The 26,102-nt window shown below is 48.8% G+C and overlaps 2 protein-coding genes across 14 annotated transcripts in view; both read left to right on the top strand.

Annotated features, from left to right (window-relative positions):
* Positions 1-26,102, top strand: part of LOC136763300 (microtubule-actin cross-linking factor 1) — a 129,576-nt gene that overhangs the window by 38,063 nt on the left and 65,411 nt on the right. For all 13 annotated transcript variants that reach the window (XM_066717195.1, XM_066717203.1, XM_066717198.1 and 10 more), the window contains exons 6-35: positions 5,604-5,770; positions 5,896-6,008; positions 6,158-6,264; positions 6,395-6,514; positions 6,954-7,049; positions 7,232-7,359; positions 7,630-7,723; positions 7,831-7,985; positions 8,248-8,527; positions 8,705-8,833; positions 9,169-9,246; positions 9,359-9,520; positions 9,695-9,799; positions 9,984-10,079; positions 10,331-10,456; positions 10,973-11,125; positions 17,209-17,363; positions 17,630-17,756; positions 18,010-18,193; positions 18,975-19,147; positions 19,657-19,835; positions 20,209-20,347; positions 20,525-20,718; positions 21,184-21,346; positions 21,459-21,542; positions 21,911-22,018; positions 22,172-22,270; positions 22,544-22,681; positions 22,797-22,888; positions 23,104-23,239. In XM_066717195.1, coding sequence (XP_066573292.1) covers positions 5,604-5,770; positions 5,896-6,008; positions 6,158-6,264; positions 6,395-6,514; positions 6,954-7,049; positions 7,232-7,359; positions 7,630-7,723; positions 7,831-7,985; positions 8,248-8,527; positions 8,705-8,833; positions 9,169-9,246; positions 9,359-9,520; positions 9,695-9,799; positions 9,984-10,079; positions 10,331-10,456; positions 10,973-11,125; positions 17,209-17,363; positions 17,630-17,756; positions 18,010-18,193; positions 18,975-19,147; positions 19,657-19,835; positions 20,209-20,347; positions 20,525-20,718; positions 21,184-21,346; positions 21,459-21,542; positions 21,911-22,018; positions 22,172-22,270; positions 22,544-22,681; positions 22,797-22,888; positions 23,104-23,239 — 4,080 coding nt within the window. The remainder of the gene's footprint in view (positions 1-5,603; positions 5,771-5,895; positions 6,009-6,157; positions 6,265-6,394; positions 6,515-6,953; positions 7,050-7,231; positions 7,360-7,629; positions 7,724-7,830; positions 7,986-8,247; positions 8,528-8,704; positions 8,834-9,168; positions 9,247-9,358; positions 9,521-9,694; positions 9,800-9,983; positions 10,080-10,330; positions 10,457-10,972; positions 11,126-17,208; positions 17,364-17,629; positions 17,757-18,009; positions 18,194-18,974; positions 19,148-19,656; positions 19,836-20,208; positions 20,348-20,524; positions 20,719-21,183; positions 21,347-21,458; positions 21,543-21,910; positions 22,019-22,171; positions 22,271-22,543; positions 22,682-22,796; positions 22,889-23,103; positions 23,240-26,102) is intronic.
* LOC136763510 (uncharacterized) lies at positions 1,266-4,500 on the top strand. Its single transcript, XM_066717562.1, has 2 exons — positions 1,266-3,715; positions 4,445-4,500. The coding sequence occupies exons 1-2, from the start codon at positions 2,659-2,661 to the stop codon at positions 4,498-4,500; spliced, it is 1,113 nt and encodes a 370-aa protein (XP_066573659.1). The 5' UTR covers positions 1,266-2,658.

A 26,102-nucleotide genomic window follows, 5' to 3' on the forward strand; every position in this document is an offset into this window, starting at 1 on the left:
TCCTTCCTGGCTTCGTGTGGATTACAATGGCGGGGCTGCGCACAGACCGGGGTCCCCCCCAGGGCACGGTCTCCACGACAGCAGCGACAACAGTAACGAAAGCGACACGGGAGATGGAGCGTTGTGTGCGTTTCGCTGGTTTCTAGACCCCCGAAGCAGGGTCCCTGCAGGGCTGTGTCAGGGAATCGCAAAGGGATTCAGCCGCTGCTTTTCTCTTCTCCTGTGGATTTCCTTTTGCTGCAGCCGCCTCCCGCTCCCGGAGCCCCGGTGTCCGTGTGGAGGAGACTCCAGGCTGCCGGACTGCTCTAATTGAATTTGCAGATGAGGGGGAGGGAGGGAGGCAGGGAGAGAACTGTGCGAGAGGAAGCAGAGAGGGACGGAAAGCAAACCCAGAGAGAGAGAGAGCAAGAGAGACAGCCAGTTGGATCTTAGCTGGACTATGTTGACATTGCACTGAATAATAATAATAGAAATTATATTACTGTTAAAAATACTGCAGTATTAATAAGTCTCTTTTCCTTACTTTAAATAATAATAATTTTAACAAAAGTGTCAGTGGTTTTATATATATATATATAATATCGTATAAATAGTGCCAGTAATGATACACTAATGAGTGACAGCTGAGACACAGATACGGACAGGCAGCCTGCAGATGTAGCAGGGGGGTGTGCCTCACTGAGTGTGTGTGTGTGCCTGTGTGTGAGTGTATGTTTGTGGTGCTGTGTCATGTTTTGACTGCACACTTCAGCTGTGCAACTGGACCAAAAAGGGAGGACAGAATTTATTTGTATTTATTTATTTAAAGAAAAGGGAAAAACAGAAATCACCAAAAATGAAAATAAGGAAGGAAATACCAGGATAAAGAGGACAACATGTTTTATTTATTTGGGATAGCAAAAAGAATCCCTGGATTCGCACCAGCATTGAGAACACAACAGCAATGCGTTTTAAATTCCCAGAACACACAACAGTTGCTGTTTGTACTGTGGCTCATGTGTATTGTCCACCCATAGCTGCACACTGTGCTGCAGCTTCTCTGGTCCCTCGGTGACGCTGATCTCAGGAGAAGGGGACACAGACGAGGAGCTACAGGAATAAGACTGACATTCATGAGAAGAGTTATAATAACACAGGCAGCAGCGCAGACCTCTTGGGTGATTATTTAGGGAACCACGCCGGGTGACTGAAGTCCAGGGCCAGCAGCGCCACGCAGAGGAGGAGGAGGAGGAGGAGGAGGGGGAGGGCAGGTGATGGTGATGGTGAAGGCGCAGACAGAGTATTGATCACTGTATTGACAGGCCTTATTGACACAGGGCAGGTGGTGGTGGAGGGGGCAGGAGCAGGTCAGGAGAAGGGATTGCTGACTGTGCGAGAACAAGAGACGCGGAGCACAGACACACCACATTTCTATTCGAGGTTTCGTATTTCTTTATTTTAAAATGTATAGAAGCTAATAAACGGACAAACGCACAGGATATAATCAGCGAAGACACCTGCTGCCGAAATAAAGCGAAGAGGAGGGATTATTATCATCGTCATTATAAGTGTTAGTGTTATTATTACTGCTGCTGTTGTAACATCTGGATGTCTGCACCCAGACTGACAGCACGCAGCCAGACGGTGTGATCGCCAGTTTCTGCTCAGAGAAGAAAGATGGAATGTGTCAGCAGGAGACTGTGATAGGGCAGAGCGGACTAATACTGGACCAAGCAGAACCACACTGGGCCGAGCAGAACCAAACTGGACTGAGGCACTGGTCTCACAGAGGGAGGGGGAGAGGGAATTTGGGAAGGAAACTGACAGATGCAGAGAGAGAGAGAGAGAGAGAGAGAGAGAGAGAGACACTGACAGAGAGACTGCACTGCAGTCCTATCCTGTCCCATTCATCTGCAGCATTTTGAGAATTCTGATTTGTTGTGCTGTGTGTGTATTTGTGTGGATGTGTTGTGGGCTGACAGATTGTGAGGGTGGTGGCTAGAGAGAAAGAGCTATAGGCAGGACAATAGTGCATCTTTCACCCCCCTGAATAATAATAACATTGGAGTATCAGCATTTGCAGATAAAAGGATAGGAGTGTTATTGTCGCCTTAGCAGTAATACTATCATATGCATTTATAATAACATAACAGTAGCAGAAGAGCTGCAACCAGTTGTTGCGTTGTTGCGTCTGCAAAAATACGCCGTCAGTTATACTATCACAGACAGTTCAACGAAAGGAATTAAAGTAACGGGTGCCAGTGGTGCATTACCCAGCCACTCTCGGTCTCTCTCTGTGTGACTGTGAGGGTGATGGTGTGCAGTAGCAGGACTGAACAAATGAATAGCAGAGCCTCTGGGCAGTGTGTGGCGTCTGTCTGTACCCGTGGACACAGCCCTTGAGTGAGAGACACTCTCTCTCTCTCCCTCCCTCCCCCCTGTCTCTGTCCAGCTCTTTCTCTTACTCACTCTTCCTTGTGCTCCTCCTTCTTATCTCTTATCTTGCTCCCTCCCTGCTTCCCCCTCTCTGCCCCTGTTCCTTCCTCCCTGTCTCTCACCCTCATCTTTCTAACATATCCTTTCATTCCTTCATCGCCTTCTCGCTCTCTAAATTCACAGCTGCTCTTCTCCCTCTTTAACTTGTCTTTCTCTCTTCTGTGTTTCATTCTCTCTCTCTCAATGGGCAGTTCTCTGGGCTGTGTCAAGCAGCAGAGGGAGGTGGGATCAGGGGTGGCCCCGCCGCTGTCCCCCAAAAAGAGGCTCCGCTTCAAACGCAAAAGGAAGGCCAAAAAAATAGAGAGCGACGTGACAGGGACAGGGAGGGATGGAGAGACGAGGAGGGAGTGGGGAGAGGGGACTGTGGGGAGGGAGCACGACAGAGAGAAGGACGGAGATGGGGTGGTGTTCTTGGGGGAGCTGAACGAGATGGCGAAACGCAGACTGGATGAGGAAGGTGCTGCCGCTCCTGAGGAGGACAGTGAGGTAGTCACAGAGACGGACACCTCCCTCCCAGTCCTCAAAAAACTGCGACCGTACGCCCAATCCTATCCTGACTCCAACCCTGACCATGCTGCAAGCGCTGGGCCAGGGGGGCTTCTGGGAGTGCAGGGGCCACAACAGCAGGAAGAGGAAGAAGAGAGGGAGGAGGAGGAGGAGGAGGAGGAGGCGGTGCCGAGTGTGCACAGAGTAGTGCTACTGTCTCCAGAACCCAGCCCTGTGTGGAGCGGGGGGCTGTACAGGCCAGAGAGTGAGAGTGAGGGCAGCTTTGGTGTCAGCAATGGGATCCAGACCAGTAGTGAGCGGAACGGCAGGAGCAGCAGCAGCACCCCTGGTGGTGGGAGGGTGTATCGTGTGCGGGAGCGGCTGCAGGGTGTGCTAGAGAGGCCCTGGCTGATACAGTCCGAGACAGAGGGGTATGAGGCGGAAGAGGAGGAGGAGGAAGAGGACTCTCTGAGTTTTTCCTCGGAGGTGGAGAGCAGGAGCGTGGTCAGGATCCGGGAGGTGGGCGGCCGGCTCTGCGTGGTGAGGACAGTATACCCCAGTCTGGGGGCGCAGCTGTGGGGTGATGAGGAGGAGGGGGCAGCGGCGGGGGGCGGTGTGGAGGTGCGTCGGCAGGCTCCCCAGCTGTCCCAGGAAAGAGGGGAGGTCCTGAGGGTGCGGCTGAGCGAAGAGAGGGGGGAGGGGCACCCTGAGGGTAATCTCCACCCGGAATGTGACAGTCAGCTGAGGGTGCAGAGTACGCCCAGGCTGCAGCTGGCATTTAGGGGTGCCAGGGTGGGCCAGGGAGAAATCCCAGCATATCCCCCACCCTCCTCCTTAGTAGCTAAAGATGCGTCTTTAACCCCTGATGACTCCTGCTCATTTTCGGGTGCCACACCCCTTCCCCCCTCCACCGTTACTGCTGATGCTACACTCCCTCCGTCTTCGGGGTACGCCAGCGATCTCGCACTGACTTCTCCTGAGCTGGGGGGTGCAGTTCTAGACTGGGGACTCACCAGCAGCTCCTCAGAGGTGTTGGACTCATCATTTTTGGGGAGCCCCTTGTCGCCCTCTGGAGAGAGCCTATACCCCAACGCTCGCCCCTCTCAGGTCAGGGTCTGTGCACACACACACACACACACACACACACACACACACACACACACACACACACACACACTCACATGCAGACAAACAGACACAAACAGAAAGTGGGAGTGGCAGTGGCAGCATTCAAGGTGGGTTTTTTACAGCAGTGTATCACTGTGTCTCTGCAGCCTGGGGTGTCAGTGAGGGGTCAGCCCAGTGTATCAGTGTGTCAGTGGGTTGGGCAGTCATTCAGTGTGCCCACAGTAGTGCAGCATCTTAATTAGTGTGCATCTGTGTGAGAGTGTTTGTGTGTCAGTTCAGTGTGAGTATTCCCCTCTCTCTCTGTCTCTCTCTCTCTCCTCCCCCCTATCTTTATCTCTTCCTCTCATTTCCTTAGTCTCTCCGTTCATCTGTCACTCATTTCTTCTTTTGGGTGTGGTGGTGGAGGAATAGGAGGAGGTGATGGGTGGGGTGTGAGGGATGGGAGAGAGAGAGAGAGGAAGGAAGGAGATGTAAGCCGTGACGCAGGAGAGGAGAAAAGGGGAGGATAATGCTCTTACAAAATCTTTGCACTGAGATTTTAGAACAGACAGACAGACAGACAGGGAGGGAGGGAGGGAGAGAGTGAGACAGCCAGAGAGACAGACAGAGAGACAGACAGGAGGAGGACAGAGAGAGTCTTGTGTTTCCTCAAACAGTGATGCTGTGACAGGCTGTGGCTGGTGTGAGGAGCCAGGAGGCAGGATCCACTCTGTTTTCTGTTAACAACTCTGACTGTTCTGGAGACCCTTAATGAGGTCACTAATTAGATCAGAATGAGTCTCGGGGAGGAATAGTGGAGCAGACACACACACACACACACACACACACAGATACACAGATACACATACTCATGTATTGTTCTATAAGCTGTTGTAAACTGATTGTATCATATCACCATGACCATAGGGGCAGCTGTGTGTGCTGTGGGACAGGATATGCAAATCTGTCTGTGTGGAGAGCTGCAGTACAGCCAGCCCACCCTGCAGAGAGAGAGAGAGAGAGAGAGAGAGAGAGAGAGAGAGAGAGAGAGAATATGATAGAGCTGGAGAAGGAAGGCAGAATGAGAAGGAGAGGGAAAGGAGGAGATGGTGAAGAGGGGAGGGAGAGAAGAGGAGACATGTTGATGGCGATAGGGAGATCTAAAGCTGAAGGGAGTCTCTCTCTCACTCTCTCTCTCCCAATTCCTATTCAACCTGTGTGTGAGATTGCAGTGAGGTTCTGTGGTTCAGGGGACAGGTCTCCCGATGCATGAGCCTGCGGTGTGCATCTGTGCGAGGTGCAGGGCTGCAGGAAGTGCGTCTCTGTCTCGACCCCCTGAGGTCTCAGTCCCAGCAGGGCATTCAGGTCATATTGTCTCGTGGGTCTCTGACTGCAGGACTTCTTGTGTGTTATTGGCTTCCCATCTGCAGTCAAGTGTTGTGGGATTTCTGGTCATTTGTGATTGTGTATTTTTCTAATGTCTTTTGCTGTGGTCTCCCTTCTCTCTTCTCTCCCTGCCCTTCTGTCTATGTCAGATATCGGAGATATATGTGAGCGGGGAGAGTGGGGACCTGACCGCCAAAGAGCGGCTGCTGCTGTGGTGCCAGCAGGCGACGGAAGGCTACCCCGGCCTGCGCTGCAGCAACTTCACCTCCAGCTGGAGTGATGGCCGGGTCTTCAATGCCATCCTGCACCGATACAGGTCAGACCCCTGACCCCCAGCACTGCCCTCTAATGCCAACCTGCACCGATACAGATCTGTCCCTGAACTCCAACACTGACCCTAACACTGTGTGTGTGTGTGTGTGTGTGGGTGTGTGTGTGCAGGCCGGACCTGATCGATATGGAGGTGGTGGCGAGGCAGAGTAACCATGACAACCTGGAGCAGGCCTTCGAGATCGCAGAGTCACTGGGGGTGACCAGGCTGCTGGACAGTGAGGGTGAGTCTGTCCATCTGTCTGTAACTGGTACTCAGTCTTGGTCTATGTGCCTGTGTGTGTCTGTCTGTGTTTCTCTCTGGTTTTCTCACAATGTGGGGAATATTAACCTTCCCCCTCTCATTCGCTCTCTCGCTCTTTTTTTCTATCAGACGTTGATGTTCCCTCTCCGGATGAGAAGTCTGTCATCACATACGTCTCCTCCATCTATGATGCCTTTCCTAAGGTCCCTGAGAGTGGTGATGGCATTGGCGCACACGTCAGTACTGGCTAACTAATTAACATCTTGAATTGCTTCTTTGGTTATTAGCCGCCCCCCCAACTACACACAAAGTTAAGGCTTGGTGGGGTTAATTAAGGGATGTTATAATGTCTCCCCCTCTCTTCAGGAGGTGGATCAGCGCTGGGCAGAGTACCAGACCCGGTTCTCAGTGCTGCAGCAGTGGACCCGGCAGAACACGGCCCGCATGGCTGACAAGAACTTCACTCAGAACCCCGTGGAGCTCAAGGTGAGAGCAAGGGAGTGAGGAAGAGTGATACAGAACAGTACAATGCACTGGAGCACAATATTGCACAACACAGTGCATTGTGTTAGAGTACAACACAGTACACCGCAGCGAAGTACAGGACAAGTCTATTGCAATGGTGCTGTACAAATCAGTATAGAGTTCAGTACATATTTCAGTCCAGTCGAGCTATACGGGTCAGTATACAAGGCAATATATTACAATACAGTTCAGTATAATGTAATGCAGTTCAATCTAAACCAGCACAGTTAAATCCCTGATTTAGTCTGTGAGTGAGAATGAATGAGACTGAGCAGCCGTGTGTAGTGGTGTGACTGTACATGCTGTGTGGGCAGCAGTGTGTAGTAGTGGTTAGGGCTATAAATATTATTATTATTATTATTATTATTATTATTATTAACACCCCCATTCTCTCTCTCAGGCTCTTTACAATGAATATGTACACTTTAAGGAGACAGAGATCCCAGTGAAGGAGTTGGAGAAAGGCCGGATTGAGCATCTGTACAAGCTGCTGCAGGTGAGAGCCCCTCTACCGTCATCTGTCCTGGGGTGCACAGACCACTCCATACCACCACCGTCAAATCAAGCCCAGTATAGTCTAAGCCAGTCCAGTGCATTTGCAGTCCAGTCTAGTAAAGTCCAGTACAGTACAGTGCATTGCAGACCAGTCTGAATGGCCCGCTCTCTTTTTTACCCCAGGTGTGGATGGAGTTTGGGCGCATCAAGCTACCCCAGGGGCTGCACCCCAACGACCTGGAGGAGGACTGGGGCAAACTGATACTGGAGATGCTGGAGAGAGAGAAGGCCCTGAGGCCAGCCGTGGAGAGGTGAGGCAGTCACTGTGGGGCAATTATGGGGGGGTTATTTAAAATGTTCTTTAGCAGTTAGACTTGACAATTGCCCAGGTGTGTCTGTATACATATGTTTGTGCAGGGTACTTTATTGATCTTGTGGATCCTGTGAACCTGCGGATCCTCTGGTCTTTTAAGCATTTATTATAATGGAAATTTATATTTATTATAATAACTTCAAAATAAATAATACATTTCATGTATTGAAAAGTAAAAATGTAAAAGTTAACTCTCTCTCTAAACCAGACTGGAGCTGTTGCTGCAGATTGCCAATAAGATCCAGAACACAGCTCTGGACTGTGAGGAGAAGCTGACCCTGGCCAAGAACACACTGCAGGCTGTGAGTCTGTCTTTCTATCTTTGTCTTTCTGTCTGTCTGTATTTACACATGAATACTTATAATCTCTGTCCCCTCCCTCTCTCCCATTCCCCCCACCCCCCTGTCAGGATGTGTCCCGGCTGGAGCGGGGGGAGACCGTGTGCAGTGAGGGGGAGGTGGGCAGCTACCTGCAGGACAGTGAGACCCTGCTGAAGCAGCTGCAGATCGACACACAGATCCTGAGAGATGAGGGATACTACCAGATGGAAGAGCTGGCCTTCCGGTGAGAGAGCGTGAGGAAACGGAAGCAGAGAAGGAGAGGGTGGGAGGAGAGATGTGAAGGGAATTCAAGCATGCATTGATGTCTGGCAGCTGTGCTGTGGTGCGTGTGTGAGTGAGAGTTTGCATAGTTGGATGTATGTCATTTGTGTTGTGTTGTTGTTGCAGGGTTGTGTGTGAGCAGGAGGAGCTGGTGTCAGTGCAGGTGTGTGTGTGTGTTTACATGAACCTGTTCACTCAGTTGTGCTGTATTGTTGTTGTCGCAGGGTTGCGTGTCTGCAGGAGGAGCTGGTGTCGGTGCGCCTACAGTGCTCTAGTGTGTACAGGAAGGGCCACTTCGCTCCTGGGGGGTTGCCCGGGGAGCGGGGGGGCCTGGGCCGCGGTGGGCTGGCCCTTGCGCTGGGGGCACAGACCTTGCTGGCCGCGGCGGGAGCTCGGCTCAGACGGCCTCTGTCCCGCGCAGAGCTGCTGTCCCTCTCCTCCTCTGAGGATGAGGGCAGTTTGCGCTTCATCTACGAGCTGCTGGGATGGGTGGAGGAGACGCAGGTACGAAGGGAAAGAGGGAGATATAGATGGGAGAGGGTGATGGGGAGAAGGGGCCAGTCTGCGCTTCATCCACAAGCTGTGGTGATGGAGAAGGATGGTGAGAGAGAGACCATTAACCCTGTCTCTTCCTGTCTGGAGAAATTCTAGTGTTTAACCCACCCTCTCCCTGTCTGCCAGGTGTCTCTGGAGCGTGCAGAGTGGGGCTCAGACCTGCCCGGGGTGGAGCAGCAGCTGCAGACGCACCGCTCTGTGCATAGCACTGTAGAGGAGCTGCAGGACAGCCTGAGAGAAGCCCGCCAGTACCAGGTGACACGCCCGTCTGAATGGGCACGGCATGCACACTGTATACACACACACTACTGTACAGAACATACACATAATGTATACACACTGTACTGTACAGTATAAACACATGCTACATGTGAGTCAGTGACCATTGATCCATTTGGAATTGTATGCAGTTTTAATAACTGTTTATCACTACACATACCCCTCCCTCTCTCTCTAGAAGCTGTGTTGCCAGCAGTTTGACACACAGCTGTAAAATCAATAATAATTCATAACAAAATTTGCTATATATACTAATAGATAAATACAGGTTTGATCTTTGACATGGAATCTCTCTCTTCTCTCTCTTGCAGTCGAAAATCTCTCCCAATTTCCACAGCAGCTACACTGATACTCTTGGCAAGCTGGAGCATCAGTACTGTAAACTACTGGTGAGGAACTGTGTGTCCGTCTGTGTGACTGTGCGTGCGTGTGTGTTCGTGTGTGCATGTGCATGTGTGCGTATAGTGTTTAACCTGCACTGTGTGTGTCTCTGGGCTGCAGGAGACGTCATCATGGCGACTGCGCAGTCTGTGCAGCCTGCAGGAGCTAGTGAGCCGTGCCACAGCCCAGCTGATCTGGCTGAATGAACGCGAGGAGGAGGAGCTGGCTTTCGACTGGGGCCACAGCAACCCCGGCACCGGGGCCAAGAGACAGCTCTACACTGTGAGTCACACACACACTGACATAGCTCTACCCTGTAAGCCACACTGACGTGTAATTCTTTGAGTTTGGTTACATTTTAATATTTTGGGGGGAGTCTTTGTTTATCTTATACTTGGGTGATTTGACTTGATTCACTTCTTCTCTCACTGTTACAACATATAATTTTTCTCCCAGGAGATGAAGGCGGAGCTGGAAGAGAAGCAGGAAGTGATGTGCTCCCTGCAGGAAACAGCTGACAGCCTGTGCCAGGAGAACCACCCGGCCAAACAGACAGTAGAGGTGAGGCTTCAGGACGGGTTCTGGAACATCCTGCGAACTCTCCCAAACTGTACCAAACACTTCCGAACTCTTTGAATACATTCTGGAACAGCTCTCCACAGCATTGATAGTTCATTTTTACAGCTAGTCTCTCTCCTTCGCTTCATCTCTCCCCTCTCCCTCTCTCTCACTCCCCGAATCCCAGGCATACAGTGCAGCTCTGCAGACACAGTGGCAGTGGGTGAGACAGCTGTGTCTGTGTGTGGAGCAGCACCTCCGAGACAACACTGCCTACTTCCAGGTACATTATACTGGGACTGGGTTTTACTGTACTGGGCTGTACTGTACTGTATTGTTCTTGACTGGACTGTAATTGGCTGTATTTTGTTGTACACGACTGGACTGAGTACAGGACTGAAGTGCACTGCAGTACTGTATACAGGCCTGTACTGGGTCACCCTGTACTATAGGGCATGACACTGGATTGTACTATATTATACTGTGCAGTGACACGGTTCTCTGCCTCCCTCTCCTCCCTCTCTCCATGTACAGTTCTTCAGTGATGCGCGGGAGTGTGAGAACTCGCTGCGCTCTCTGAGGGACACAATAAAGCGACAGTACTCCAGTGACAAAGGCAGCCGGCTGGCCAGACTGGAGGACCTGCTGCAGGACTCTATGGTAATGTCTGTCTGTACATCTCTGCCTCTTTGTGTCTTTGTCTCCCTCTCTCTTTTCTATCTCTCTATCGCTCGTTCTCTCTCTGCCTCAGAGCTCTGGTTTTCTTAGTGTTCTGCCCCCTGCTGTTGAGCTGACAGACTGCAAGCAATGTGTGTTGTCTTCAGATGTGTGTGCATATATGCGTACATGTGTGAGAGTGTGGGAGCGTTTGTGTCAGTGTGTGCGTCTGTCTCCAGTGGCTCCACCCTGCCTCTCTGCAGGGAAGAGATTAATGCACAGTGACAGACGGACACAGCTCCCACACTGTGTCATGTGCTTGTTTGCTTGTTTACTTGGGAAGCTGGTGAATGTCACCTAATGTCACCTAAATTCCACTATTAATAATGTGCAAATTCGTGTGTCACTAATCCCGGTTCTCTCTCTCTCTCTACCTCTCACCATTCTCTTTCTCCCTCTTTCCATTTCCTTTCCTCCCCATCTCCTGCCACCCCTCCTCTTTGTCTCTCTCTCTCACAGGAGGAGAAGGAGCAGCTCATACAGTACCGGAGTACAGTGGCCAGTCTGGTTGGCCGGGCGAAGTCCATTGTCCAGCTGAGGCCACGGGACGCAGACAGCACTTTGCCCAGCACCACCCCGGTCAAAGCCATCTGCGACTACAGGCAGATAGAGGTATACAGACACAGACACCGCACAGTGCAGACACATACTGACACAGCACAGTGTAGTCCAGTACAATACAGGCACAGCACAATCACACTGTACAGTAAAGATGCAGTACAGCACAGTACAATACAGACAGTATAGTACAGACACAGCAGAGTCTAGTCTGGTACAATACAGGCACAGCACACACACCGTAGACGTGCAGTACAGAACAGACGCGGCACACTACAGACAGTATAGTACAGACACCACACTACAGAAGCAGTACAGTACAGTTCAGATAGCACAATGCCTTACAGTGTGGTAATATGCAGTTCAGTATTGTACAGTACTCTTCAGTACACTGTTAAATACAGTGAAATATAGTACATCACACACACCCACATGTAAGTGCAGTGTGATTTGCATCTCAGTGACAGAGCATCACCACACAGGGCTCTGGCAATGCCCAAAATAACCTCTCTTTCCCCCTCTCCCCCTCCTGCTCCCTCTTCCCTCACTCTCTGCCTCCCTGCCTCCTGTCTCTTCTCTCTCTCTCTCTCTCTCTCTCTCTCTCTCTCTCTTTCTCTCGTATGGTGTCTTTTGTTTTGCTTCTGCTGGGCGGGCAAGGCTGCTATACAGGTATTGCAGGGGCTCTTCTTCAGTCAGCCTCACTGACTGACACAGACTGACTAACACACACACATCATTTAATTAGCTTCCTCAGATACACTGAATTAACTAATTAGTGCTAATTACGCCACTAGAAAACAGCCAGAGCCCTATGATGATTACTTTTCTCACAATAAATGTTTTTTGTTGATGTATGCATTTATTCATTATAACAGCAATAAGAGTTTAGCAACTTTAAGAAAATATTCTATCTGTACTGCCCTTCACTGTTTCACTGCATTGTCTGTCAGTCTGTCTCTGTCTGTCTGTCTAAGGGGTCATGCGGCAGACAGTGTATGACACAAAAAGTTTATTGCACTTCCTTGTAAACATGATTTCCTTAGATTTAAAAAAAAAATATATACAGTACTGTGCAAAAGTTTTAGGCAGGTGTTTAGGCAGATGCTGTAAAGTAAGAATGCTTTCAAAAATATACATGTTAATAGATTGCATTTAGTTAATTGATAAATATAAAGTGAGTGAACAGAAGAAAAATCTAAATCAAATCCATATTTGGTGTGACCACCCTTTGTCTTCAAAACAGCACGTGGCATGGATCGGGGGAGGGGCGATCAGGACAAATCTCTATATATTGATTTATATATATATCTATACACTACAGTTCAAAAGTTTGGGGTCACTTAGAAATGTCCTTGTTTTCGAAAGAAAAGCAAATTGTTCATTAAAATAACATAAGATTGATCAGAAATACAGTGTAGACATGGTTAAAGTTGTAATGACTACTGTAGCTGGAAACGGCTGATTTGTAATGGAATATCTACATAGGTGTACAGAGGCCCATTATCAGCCACCATCAGTCCTGTGTTCCAATGGCACGTTGTTTGCTAATCCAAGTTTATCATTTTAAAAGGCTAATTGGTTATTAGAAAACCCTTTTGCAATTATGTTAGCGCAGATGACAACTGTTGTGCAGATTAAAGAAGCAATAAAACTGGCTTTCTTTAGACTAGTTGAGTATCTGGAGCATCAGCAATTGTCGGTTCAATTACAGGCTCAAAATGGCCAGAAACAAAGAACTTTCTTCTAAAACGCATCAGTCTATTCTTGTTCTGAGAAATGAAGGCTATTCCATGCGAGAAATTGCCAAGAAACTGAAGATCTCGTACAACACTGTGTACTACTCCCTTCACAGAACAGCGCAAACTGGCTCTAACCAGCATAGAAAGAGGAGTGGGAGGACCCGGTGCACAACTGAGCAACAGGACAAATACATTAGAGTGTCTAATTTGAGAAACGGACGCCTCACAGGTCCTCAACTGGCAGCTTCATTAAATAGTACTCGTCTCAACGTCAACAGTGAAGAGGCGCCTCCGGGATGCCGGCCTTCTAGACAGAGTTGCAAAGAAAAAGCCATATCTCAGCATGGCCAATAAAAAGAAAAGATGAAGATGGGCAAAAGAACACAGACACTGGACAGAGGAAGATTGCAAAAAAGTGTTATGGACAGACGAATCTAAGTTTGAGGTGTTGGGATCACAAAGATGAACATTCGTGAGATGCAGACCAAATGAAAAGATGCTGGAGGAGTGCTTGACACCATCTGTCAAGCATGGTGGAGGCAATGTGATGGTCTGTTGTGCTTTGGTGGTGGTAAAGTGGGAGATTTGTACAGGGTAAAAGGGATCTTGAAGAAGGAAGGCTATCACTCCATTTTGCAACACTATGCCGTACCCTGTGGACGGCACTTGATTGGAGCCAGTTTCCTCTTACAACAGGACAATGACCCAAAGTACAGCTCAGACTATTAGGGAAGAAGCAGTCAGCTGGTATTCTGTCTGTAATGGAGTGGCCAGAACAGTCACCGGATCTCAACCCTATTGAGCTGTTGTGGGAGCAGCTTGACCGTATGGTACGCAAGAAGTGTCCATCAAGCCAATCCAGTTTGTGGGAGGTGCTTCAGGAAGCATGGGGTGAAATCTCTTCAGATTACCTCAACAAATTGACAGCTAGAATGGCAAAGGTGTGCAAGGCTGTAATTGCTGCAAATGGAGGATTCTTTGACGAAAGCAAAGTTTGAAGGACACAATTATTATTTCAATTAAAAATCATTATTTCTAACCTTGTCAATGTCTATATTTCTTATTCAAACTCATTTCATGTATGTTTTCATGGAAAACAAGGACATTTCTATGTGACCCCAAACTTTTGAATGGTAGTGTGTGTGTGTGTGTGTGTGTGTGTGTGTGTGTGTGTATATATATATATATATATATACACACATTAAAATAACTTATTTAAATGGAAAACCGTTTAACAACGTAATAATAGTAATTGAAAATCAAAGTGAAATACATTAAAAACAATTGGTTGACAAAATACTGTGCCTGGTGCTAAATAAAATCAATGTGATGGCTGTGCCTGAGGGGGGGGGGGCATGTTTTGAATGCAAACGACGTTTTAAGTCACACACATATATATATATATATATATATACAGTGAGGGGAAAAAAGTATTTGATCCCCTGCTGGTTTTGCAAGTTAGCCCACTGACACAGAAATTATCAGTCTATAATTTTAATGGTAGGTGTATTTTAACAGTGAGAGGCAGAATAATAAAAAAAACGCATTTCAAAAAAGTTATAAATTGATTTGCATGTTAATGAGGGAAATAAGTATTTGATCCCCTATCAATCAGCAAGATTTCTGGCTCCCAGGTGTCTTTTATACAGGTAACGAGCTGAGATTAGGAGCTCTCTCTTAAAGGGAGTACTCCTAATCTCAGCTCGTTACCTGTATAAAAGACACCTGTCCACAGAAGCAATCAATCAATCAGATTCCAAACTCTCCACCATGGCCAAGACCAAAGAGCTGTCCAAGGATGTCAGGGACAAGATTGTAGACCTACACAAGGCTGGAATGGGCTACAAGACCATCGCCAAGCAGCTTGGTGAGAAGGTGACAACAGTTGGTGCGATTATTCGCAAATGGATGAAACACAAAATAACTGTCAGTCTCCCTCGGTCTGGGGCTCCATGCTAGATCTCACCTCGTGGAGTTTCAATGATCATGAGAACGGTGAGGAATCAGCCCAGAACTACACGGGAGGATCTTGTTAATGATCTCAAGGCAGCTGGGACCATAGTCACCAAGAAAACAATTGGTAACACACTACGCCATGAAGGACTGAAATCCTGCAGCGCCCGCAAGGTCCCCCTGCTCAAGAAAGCACATGTACAGGCCCGTCTGAAGTTTGCCAACATCTGAATGGTTCAGAGGAGAACTGGGAGAAAGTGTTGTGGTCAGATGAGACCAAAATCGAGCTCTTTGGCATCAACTCAACTCACCGTGTTTGGAGGAGGAGGAATGACCCCAAGAACACCATCCCCACCGTCAAACATGGAGGTGGAAACATTATGCTTTGGGGGTGTTTTTCTGCTAAGGGGACTTGACAACTGCACCACATCAAAGGGACGATGGACGGGGCCATGTACCGTCAAATCTTGGGTGAGAACCTCCTTCCCTCAGTCAGGGCATTGAAAATGGGCCGTGGATGGGTATTCCAGCATGACAATGACCCAAAACACACAGCCAAGGCAACAAAGGAGCGGCTCAAGAAGAAGCACATGAAGGTCCTGGAGTGGCCTAGCCAGTCTCCAGACCTTAATCCCATAGAAAATCTGTGGAGGGAGCTGAAGGTTCGAGTTGCCAAACGTCAGCCTCGAAACCTTAATGACTTGGAGAGGATCTGCAAAGAGGAGTGGGACAAAATCCCTCCTGAGATGTGTGCAAACCTGGTGGCCAACTACAAGAAACGTCTGACCTCTGTGATTGCCAACAAGGGTTTTGCCACCAAGTACTAAGTCGAAGGGGTCAAATACTTATTTCACTCATTAACATGCAAATCAATTTATAACTTTTTTGAAATGCGTTTTTTTGGATTTATAGCCTATATATTTAAATATATGTTTAAAAGTATTGGAATACGAATCATGGCCAAAACACTTATGATGTAAGATTTGAAATAATTTCATAAATATCGGGTATAGTTTCAGTTTTATCCAACATTATCTGAGAGGTACGTTTTCTTACTTTCTCTTTCTTCCGCTTTTTCGCTGTGATCTCCAGTCAACTGCAGATGTGTAGTCAACATCTTCAGCAAACATTTACCGTAATTTATTTATTTTGTGAATTTTGAGAAGCGATTTAATTTACTTTTTAGTAAAAATGCACTTCTATGTCACGGTATACGGTAAACCTAAACCATGCATACTCAAATGCATCATCGCTTTAAAAAATATTTTCTATTGATTTAGAGGGTTTTAGTAAAACATTTTGTATTGGTTTATAAGCCCTGTTTTTGTCAATGGTATGAGTTATGAGCAACATTGTATTAGCTAACTTTAGTTTACTATTTCAAACATGAATGGGGGTTTAATTTTAATGTAACGTAACGTTATATGTAACCATACTATTTTCTCTTTTCCACGAAACACCTGCACTCATTCTACGGAACACCACTGTTACGCTGAACACCAGTTGTAGGGGACAAAAGTGTCACAGCCTCATATTTGTCCCATGGTCCAGTATGACATGTCTTGTTCCTTTATGACACTTTCAAGCAGCCTTTAACACTCCTTGTTTTTTATTTATTGGGCTCGTATTTACAGGTTTATGATGTAAATACAGCTTAATTACGCTTGGGGCTATTTTCACTGTATGATCAATAATACTACTTGCATATACTTATAGTAACTATTATTAACAGACCTGCTATTATACTGTAGCTCACCTGCTTAATTTTACATACTATTGCTGATCCATACTACTCCTAACCTAAATGAACCTGTCACTGACCTGCGTACTACCCTATTTTCAGTAATATGTAATGTAGAAAGTACTGTCACATGCAGATGAGGTATCTTCAATCTTTCAATTCTAGTTAGGATTGTTAGCTTTAAATAGTAAATTAATTAATTAATAATGGAGGGTTTGGGAAAAATAGGTGTTGCTGTGGGGCTGAGATGCCTCTCTCACTGTGTCCACTGCACAGCTCTGATGCAAGTAAATCTGTAAACTCTCCATCTCTCTCTCTCTCTTTTCTTTTTCTTTCTCTCATTCTCCACTCCTCTCCATGTCCCTGTCCACCTGTCACACTCTCACTCCCTCTCCTGCTCCTCTCCATCTGTCTCTTTTGATCTGGTTTGATTTTTGTATTTTTCTCCTCTGCTCTCCCCACTGCATCCCTGCTCCCCTTTGTCCTCCTCCCTCTCCCCTTCCTCCTGCTCCCTCCATCCTTCTCTCCTTCTCCCTTTCCTCCTTTTCCCTCCATCTCTCTCCTCTTTCTTTCCTATCCTCCTGCTTCTCTGCCCCACTCCTTCTCCTCTCCCTCTCCTCCAACCCCTCCTCTGTCACTTTCCATCTCCTCCACTCTGTCTCCCCTTCCTCCTCGTCCCTCTCTCTGTCTCTTTCCTCTGTCAGATCACGATCAGTAAGGGGGAGGAGTGCGTGCTGGAGGATCAGTCTCAACGCACCAAGTGGAGGGTCATCAGCCCCTCAGGGAACGAGGCCATGGTGCCATCCGTCTGCTTCACAGTGCCGCCGCCCAACCCTGAGGCCCTGGACACGGCCAGCAGGTACTTAGATGGAGGGAGGCAAGGGACTGAGAGAGAGAGGGGACACACAGAGAGAGAGGGACTGGGAGAGATTCAGGGAGACTGGGAGAGATTGAAAGGAAGAGAGAGAGACAGTGAGACCAACTGAGGCTGACACTGATACAGAGAGAGACTGGAAACAGAGATGTATTGAGACCGACACATTGACACACAAAGGCACACAACTCGCAGAGATGTACACAGACCTGAGAGAGTGACCACTGGCTGCCCTGTGCTGTGCTGTCCAGGGTGGAGCAGCTGTACCAGAACGTGATGTCTCTGTGGCACCAGCTGCACATCAACATGAAGAGTGTGGTGACCTGGAACTACCTGCAGAAAGACATCCGGACCATCTCCTCCTGGAGCCTGGACACGGTCAGCACCTACCCTCACCTGGCTCAGGTGCTCTCTACCTGGCTCAGGTGCTCTCTACCTGGCTCAGGTGTGGCAGTAACTGTGTCAGATATACTATGTAGGTAGATGTAGTTCTGTTAACCTGCCTGAGCTGGCCTTCTCTATCTCACATGAAGTGATATTCCTGTATAGGTAGTGATTACTGTGTGTGTGTTCGTGAGCAGAGTGAGTGAGTGTTGTACAGGCGTATTGACCCTGTGTGTGTGTTGTACAGGTACGATCTCAGTCCCCAGCTGAGCGGCAACAGGCCCTGACTCACCTGTCGGCTCACCTGGCCGACTTCCTGCAGGACAGCCGTGAGAGCGAGCTGTTCACCGCCGCCGAGCGTCTCCAGCTGGAGAAGGAGGCGGAGTCCTGCCGGGTCCACTGCCAGGCCCTGCTGGTCTCCATGGAGACAGGTAACTGGGCATCATCAGGGCCCTTGTAATTGAATTGCCCTGCTGTGTCTACAAACTGCCCCTCAGCCTGTGGCAGGCCCACACATACTGGGCTGCCAGCTGTGCTGTCGGAGCCTCCTCTCCTAAGAACTGGAACTGGGACTCGAGGTTTGAGAATTTAGGGCAGTACTCATCACTTATGTTGATGTATTTTGAGCAGGAATGCAGGAAGTGCATCTCTGTCTCGACCTCTCCCAGCACACAGTGTTCACACAGCCTGGCCTCTGTCTGTGGCGGCCTGTCTCAATGGCCAGGCTGTGGTCACGGAGTCTGTACTTTGTCAGGGTTTGTCTTTCTTTTGGATGTTTTGACTCTGATGAGATGTACTCAGCCAGTGTAAAACCTCTATTTAAGGCCCTGACTCAGGCAGCAGTGTGGAGAGCTCTGGCTCCAGCTTGTCTCTCTGTTCTTTCTTCTTGTGAAAACTGATTTCAGATGCATCCAGGCTGCTCTCACTGCTCTTTATCATCACTGTCCCATTATGGTAGATTGTTAACGTTATGTTCGCAGCTTTGTTGTCCTCATATATAACCACCTGTCTGCCATTGCATATGTGACACAGTGCTGTGTGTAAAACAGCAGGCTGCACCTGGTCCTGCTCTCCCCAAGAACAGTGTAGTCGACAAGAAGACTCTCTGGGCATTCCCTCATTGCTCTGGGCTTGTTGCTTCTTTTGCTTCTTAAACCATTAATTAAATCAAATTCAAATTCAAATCTCTCTCTCTCTCTCTCTCTTGCTCAGTGGAGAAGGATGAATCTCTCTTGCGCTCATACCTGTCAGAGCTGCAGAACATCAAGCTGCACCTGGAGGAGGCGGAGCAACGGCTGAGCCGACGTATACAGGCTCCGCCCCCCTCCATCGCCACAGAGACTGAGCCCGGAAAGGACAGCGTCATCCGCATCGCCGAACAAGAGGTCAGCTGGGGGTCAGGCCAGTCACATAGACAGCCAGATATGCACAGTATCACAGACAGACACAAAAGATTCCAAACATTGGGAGTCAATTCTAGAATCTATTGGGAACTACTTCAATCAATTTTGATTCTGATTCTAAAAATCCTTTTAAAAACAAAGGCAAGTTAATCTAACTGCGCTCTCATGAGAAAAAATTTGGAACTGAAAATGACATTCAGTATGTCATTTAATTTACTGAAGTGAAATGTGAAGTATTTGATTCCGGGATTTGGAGCTAATCCTAGTCATGGGGTTGACTATATTCAGTTCCATTTTCAGAATCACATTTGTCATTTTAAAGACCGGGAATTGGGAGTAGGTTCTATTGGGATTGACTCTTCACCCCTACTCTCACCCTCTTTCTTTCATTCTATCTCTCTCTCTCCTTTCATCCCTTTCCTACTCCCACCCTCTGTCTTACTCTCTCTCCCTAACACTCTACTCACTTCCTCTCACTCCCTCTCTCTCAGAAGCTGCAGAAGGAGCTGGATGGGCTGCAGTCAGACCTGGGCCAGGTGTCCAGGAAGTGTGTCACCTTCTTGGACCAATCGCCTTCTTCTGCCAGCGCTCCCACCCTGCGGTCTGAGCTGCACCTGGCCGTGGAGCGCATGGAGCGCGTGCAGGCCTTGTCCTCTGTCTACCTGCACCGGTAACACAGAGAAGCAGAGAGAGAGGAGAGATAGATAAACTGGTTCTGTATTCAGTTTGCTTACATAGTGATGTACACAGAAAGAGAGAGGGCTGTGTTGTTTTTGCTGTAAATTAACAGCTACACAGGGTTTGATTGTGATCAATCACAAAATAATTAAAATGTATTTATTATTTATGTATTAACATGTAGAGAGGTTTGGGTTGGGTGGGGTGGGGTGGGGTGGGGACTGTACTTGGCATACTTGCAGGCATAACATGTACTTTTTCTACAAATAATATAAAATGGATGTGGTCCTATCCTTGTATGTAGGTGTGTGTGTATACATATATGTAGCTGTTGGGCAACAGATCCACCTCCTTCCCATCTATAGGCTGAAGACAGTGGAGGTGCTGGGCCGCAGCCTGCAGGCCGCTGAAAGCCTGCTGAGGAAGTACGAGAGCCGGCTGAGTGAGGAGGACACAGTGCCCCCTGACACCAGTGCCATACAGGGCTTGAGGGAGCAACTGCAGGTTAGGGATCTGCTGACTGACTGATACACAGATTGACACACTGACTGATACTCTGACACACTGACTAACTCACACATACAGTGACAAACACTTCAATTCACATCAATACAATTTAATTTAATTTAATTTAAAGACACTTTCACTCCCTCTCCTCTCCTCTCCTGCCCTCTCTGGCAGAGCTGGCAGTGTGAGGTGGAGCAGCAGCAGGGTGTGTTTGAAGCTCTGGAGCAAGAGGTCCAGCGGGCCCGCCAGGCAGGGGACCAGCTGGTCCGGCAGAGCCCAGACCTCAGCCCTGACCCAGACCGCTACCAGGACCGTGCAGCACAGCTGGCAGAGAGGTGGGCCGGCGTGCACAGGCAGATATTGACCCGGTGAGTGGGGAGAGGGAGCTTTTTATGCCATTATGCTATAATAATAATCTTCTCATCACAATTTTCCAAAGTATAATTAGACTAATAGCCTTAGTACCTCAGAGAAGTACCCCAAAAAATTCATCCACTAATTATTAACAGTCAAAAAAGAGCATTGAAATATTGGATTAATTTATAAAAATGACCAAAACTCACTCTATCACAAAGCCCTGCAATACCAAGAGCTCAGTCCAGAGAAGAGTCCCTCAGCTAGCTGGTCCTGAAGCTCACTGAGCAGAGCGCCACTGCAGTCAGTCAGCTCCAGTACAGCACTGCACAGACCATGCCAACTGGTTTGGTCCAGATTTTAAAACACCTGGACCACTGGGACACCAACACTAAAACACAGAACACACTGGAGTGCTGTTGGACCCTAACCATCTCCTCTCTCTCCTCAACCCCTACCCCCGTTCATGCTGGTTCTAGGCAGTCGGACCTGGATTCCGTGGGCAGTGACTTGGGGCAGTACCGGGGGGCCCACATGGAGCTGCTGGGTTGGGTGGAGGAGACAACCCGGCGGCAGGAGCAGTCCCAGCCCGGCCCCGGGGAGGACAGCCGCGCGCTGTCACTCAAACTCAGCCAGCAGACGGTACGGAGGGAAGGAGGGGGAAAGTGTGTGTGTGTGTGCCATTGTTGCGAAAGGTGTGTGTGTGAGTGCAATGTGTGTAATGTGTGGTTTCTGTCTGCCCCCACCTCCACAGGCTCTGGTGGCAGAGATTGAAAAGAACCAGACAAAACTGGACAAGTGCCAGACCTACTCCAAACAGTACTGCACTGCTGTCAAGGTATTGCCTAGATGCACAATCTGAAATTGTTAACCACTTTTATGGCACACGATCATCTCCATTCAATTTATTGTGTGACTTCTGGAAGCAATTGGTTTGCACCTGAGCTTATTTAAGGGTGGCATAGCAAAGGGGATGACTACTTATCTAATGAAGACTTTTCAGGTTGTAATTAAATTAATTCCCACAATGAAAGTGTGGAGCGGGATGTGTAAATCAGAGAAGGCGAAATCCCATTAAAATGCACCAACATTGAAATGTGAGAGAGTCCAATGGTACAGTGTGATTACTACCCATTGCCGTTGTATGTTATTGTATTGTAATTTACTGTACTGTATTGCATTGTATTGTACTTAACCCCTGACCAGGACTACGAGCTGCAGCTGATGACGTACCGGGCGCACGTGGAATCGACACAGAAATCCCCTGTGAAGAGGAGGAGGATTCACTCTTCATCAGACACCATCACACAAGAGGTACCGCTCAGAGAGAGAGAGAGAGAGGTAGCGGGAGGGGGTTGGGAGAACGGACGAAGAGGGAGGGGGTAGACAGGGAGGTAGAGAGAGTTCATCAGTGTGTGCGTGTGTGTTCAGTGTATTGTGTGAGTGACTCTCTGCATGTCGTTGCAGTTCATGGACCTGCGCACACGCTACACAGCTCTGGTCACCCTGACGACGCAGCACGTGAAGTACATCAGCGATGCACTACGCCGGCTGGAGGAAGAGGAGGTGCGCTGCCCGGCCCGGCCTGGCCACACGTGCACTCACTCACTGGACCGCTCCAGTTCTGTCACTCTGCCCTCTAGTTCACTGTGATGCTTTAAAAGCATCTTTTATTGATTTGATTTACTTACTTTTTTTAAATGTTAATGTTAAATATAAATATGCACACACATCTGTCTTGTTAGTGCGTCTGTCTTTGTGCCTGTTTGTCTGTCTGGTCCCCATATGTCTCATGCATTTCCTCCCTCTCTTCTTCCCTCTCTCTCTCCCTTCCTGCAGAAAGAGGTGGAGGAGGAGAAGCAGGCGCGAGTGGGACAGGTGTCAGAGCTGCTGGGTTGGGTGAGGGGCGTGGCCGACCGGGCCGGGGGGCGGGGCGGTGACCCTCACCCCCTCCAGACATCCCTGACTGAGCAACAGGTACAGAGGCATTGGGGCAGAGTGCAGTGGGGTTGGGGTGAAGATGGCTAGTCTAATGTGGGCTGTGTTGGACTTGTTGGAACTTGTTGGGCTGACCTGTGCCTTTCTCTCTCAGGCGATCTCTGAGCAGCTGTCCAGTAAGAAGGAGGAGGTAGCCGAGGCCGTGAGGAGCGCACAGGCCTTCCTTATCTCCAAACAGGCCAGCAAGTGAGTGACTGTGTGACTCATCCCTGACTGACTTGCCGATCACTCATTCTCTCTGTCTCACTGCCTGTGTCAGTCTGATACTCTCTCTGTTTTATTCTCATTTCCTCTCTGTCTTTCCGTCTGACCCTGTGTATCTCTCTGCCTGACCCTGCGCATCTCTGACCCTCTGTCCTCTTCTGTCTGTCTTGTTGTTTCGGGGTGTCTGTCCTCTCAAGGCTGTCCCCCGAGGCCCGGTCACAGGTCGCCGCTCAGCTGGAGGCCCTGAACAGCACCTACAGCCTGCTGTGCGAGAGGTCGGCCCAGCAGCTGCAGCAGCTGGAGGAGCAGCGGGCCCGGGAGGAGGAGCGCAAGGTAGACGAGGCGGGTTCGAGAGCGGGGGACGGGGGGAGCGAGGTGGGGACATGGGACACCGCTCTGGGTCACAGAGATGGAAGTGTGAGACCAGCGAAGCCAGGAGCTGTCCGGTCCACGTGTTATCTGTACAGCTCTGTGCTCGCGGCCTGTCTGTCAGGGATGTGTCTCTGTGTTCCTGTGTTTGCTTGTTTGTTTCTTCCATGTGTTGCCACCGCAGTGTGTATATATGTGTGTGTGTGTGTGTGTGTTGCGTCGTATCACGAGTGTGTGAGAGCGGATTTCCGAGTGGCATCAAATGTGATTGTTTTTTTTTCCCTCTCCGTGACCTCATCCACATCTACTGGGCCACGCTGTGTGCGCTTGGTCACGCGTGTGTGTGTTTTAACTGCGTTTTTAATAGCATGGAGTGCCCCCACATCATCCCCTGACTCACCACCATGGACAAACATGCCTGCCTTCACTGCACTCACCCCTCATCACCTCCTCCTCACCCTCACTCAGCCTGTGCTCGCTCTTTTTTAGCAGTGCCCTCTAGTGTCTAATTGGCAGCACTGCAGGCTGTCTGTGTCACTGACAAAGGAGTTACTTCCTTTTCTTCTCCTTCTTTCTCCTTCTCTCCCTTCTCCTTCTCCTTCCCTTGCTCATTTTTCTCTTCTTCCTCCTCCTCTTTCTCAGTTTCACAGACAGCTCATGTTGCCTGAATAATAATAATAATAATTTAAAAACAGGGACGACACAGAAAAAAGTGACACACACAGACATGCAGGAAGAACACACACTCACTCACATGCCGTCAGACAGTCAGTTAATCAGCCATTGAGTCATTGTGTTAGTCAGTCATTCAGTCAGTGTGTCACTCCATCACACAGTCAGTCATAGTAAGAGTGTTTGTGCAGTGTTGTGTAGCTGAGACTGTGTGTGGCAGTGCATCAGTGACCAATCTAGTGTGTGGTTGTGTGTCCGAGTGTGTTTTTATGTATGACAGTGTGTGTTTGCCAAGGAACAGTCAATGTGTGTATGTATGTGTGTGTCTCGGTGAGCAGATTGTGTGCTTGTGTGTCAATGTGTATATGGGTGTGTAAAAAAAACAAAAATCAAAACACAAAGATTCAAAAAAATTAAAATGGAGGAACAAAATAAAACAGTGGGAATGTCCTGGAATTCTGACCAGATTTCCAGGGAAACAATACTAAGTCCCAAAATGGTCCCTAAACTGAGCCGGCAGCTGTGAGCATGACGCGTGGAGCCCCAGTCTGACCTGAGGTGTCAGTGTCAGTCGAACCTGAGACTCTGTGTGTGTTTTAACCTGCACTGTGCTTCAACACCACTAACAGCAACCAGGAGACAGAGAAAGCAAGACACCCCTCCTCAGGACTGAGGCAGAGAGAGGCAGATTTACAGTGTGCCAGTCAGTGTAGTAGTCTGTGTGCCAGTCAGTCAGTCAGGGTAGCAGTTACTGTGTTAGTCAGTCGGTCACTGTGCCAGTCAGCCAGTCAGTGTAGCAGTCTGTGTGCTAGTCAGTCAGTCTGTGTAGCAGTCAGTGTGCCAGTCAGTCAGTCAGGGTAGCAGTTACTGTGTGCTAGTCAGTCAGTCTGTGTAGCAGTCAGTGTGCCAGTCAATCAGTGTGCCAGTCAGTCAGTGTGCCAGTCAGTCAGTGTGCCAGTCAGAAAGTCAGTCAGTGTAGCAGTTAGTGTGTCCGTCAGTCTGTCAGTCCATGTGGCATGCTGGTTGCTAACCCAAGCTTCTCACCTTCTCGCCGCAATGTGCCGAGGCTTCGGCCTGTCCTCGTTTGCGCCTGGGGCCAGCTGGGTAAGTATCGCATGCCCTCCTTCATTCTCTCAATTTCTTCCTCTCTCTCTCTGTCCTTCCCCTGTCCCCTGATCTTCCTTCGTTCACAACTTGACTGCTCAGTTTGTTATAAGAAATGTTTCTCTGTCTGTCCTCTGCCCTGTCTGCATGCTTGGCGCTTCTTAGGGTTTGGTTGGTGGTAGATCCTTATTTTCATTCTTATTTATTTATGTGTGTATGTATGTATGTATGTATGTATGTATTTATTGTATGGTTTTCTCTCCTGCTCCCTCTGTCTGCCCCCGGACTCTCTCTCTCTGTCTCTCCAGTTCATCTGTAGTCTGCGATGTTGGGGACTTTATCATCCTGGGCTCTCAGATTTTTGGGTGTGATTTTGGGGGTGTTGTGTGTAGCTGTGGAGGGGAAGAAGAGGTTGAGATGGGGCTCAGCCTTGTGGGCAACCCCACCCCCTTCCTGCTCCCCCGTGTCCAGTGACATCAAACAGACTGAGTCGTGAGTCTCCCACTCCAGTGAGCCGCACAGCAGTGGCATCCCCCCCATCTGTCCAAGCTGCTGTCTGTTCTGCAGCTCTTGGCACTGTTTCCAATATTAGCAGGACAGGATGCTGGCTGACAAAGTGAACGTGATATAAACATAAATAAAAACAACCTGTATATGTATATATATTTTTTATAATTCAACAAAACCATTTCAGTGGCTTAATTTGTCTCCCTCCCCCTGCGGTGGTCTCTCGGAACCCAAATTTGTGAAGACAGGTGAACATCAGAGCGAAGGAGCGAGAGATGTGTCCCGCAGTAACTGCCGAGCTTCAGCTGGACTCAGGCGAATGGGTTTCTGAGAGGAGGGCGTTAACTTACAGAAAATGCATGCAATTACCACAAGCATATAGCATCCGTTCGACAGCAGGGGGACCTACGGGTCTCTTCAGCACAGAGATCTCTCTTCCCGTGTACACAATGAACCGCAGCCAATGACGCCACACTCAGCCAATGAGAGTCCTGCAGGCGAGGGAGGGCAGGCCTTCACACGGCCACATCCCAGTGATGGATAA

Source organism: Amia ocellicauda, chromosome 11 (genome assembly GCF_036373705.1).
Source record: "Amia ocellicauda isolate fAmiCal2 chromosome 11, fAmiCal2.hap1, whole genome shotgun sequence".
Taxonomy (NCBI): domain Eukaryota; kingdom Metazoa; phylum Chordata; class Actinopteri; order Amiiformes; family Amiidae; genus Amia; species Amia ocellicauda.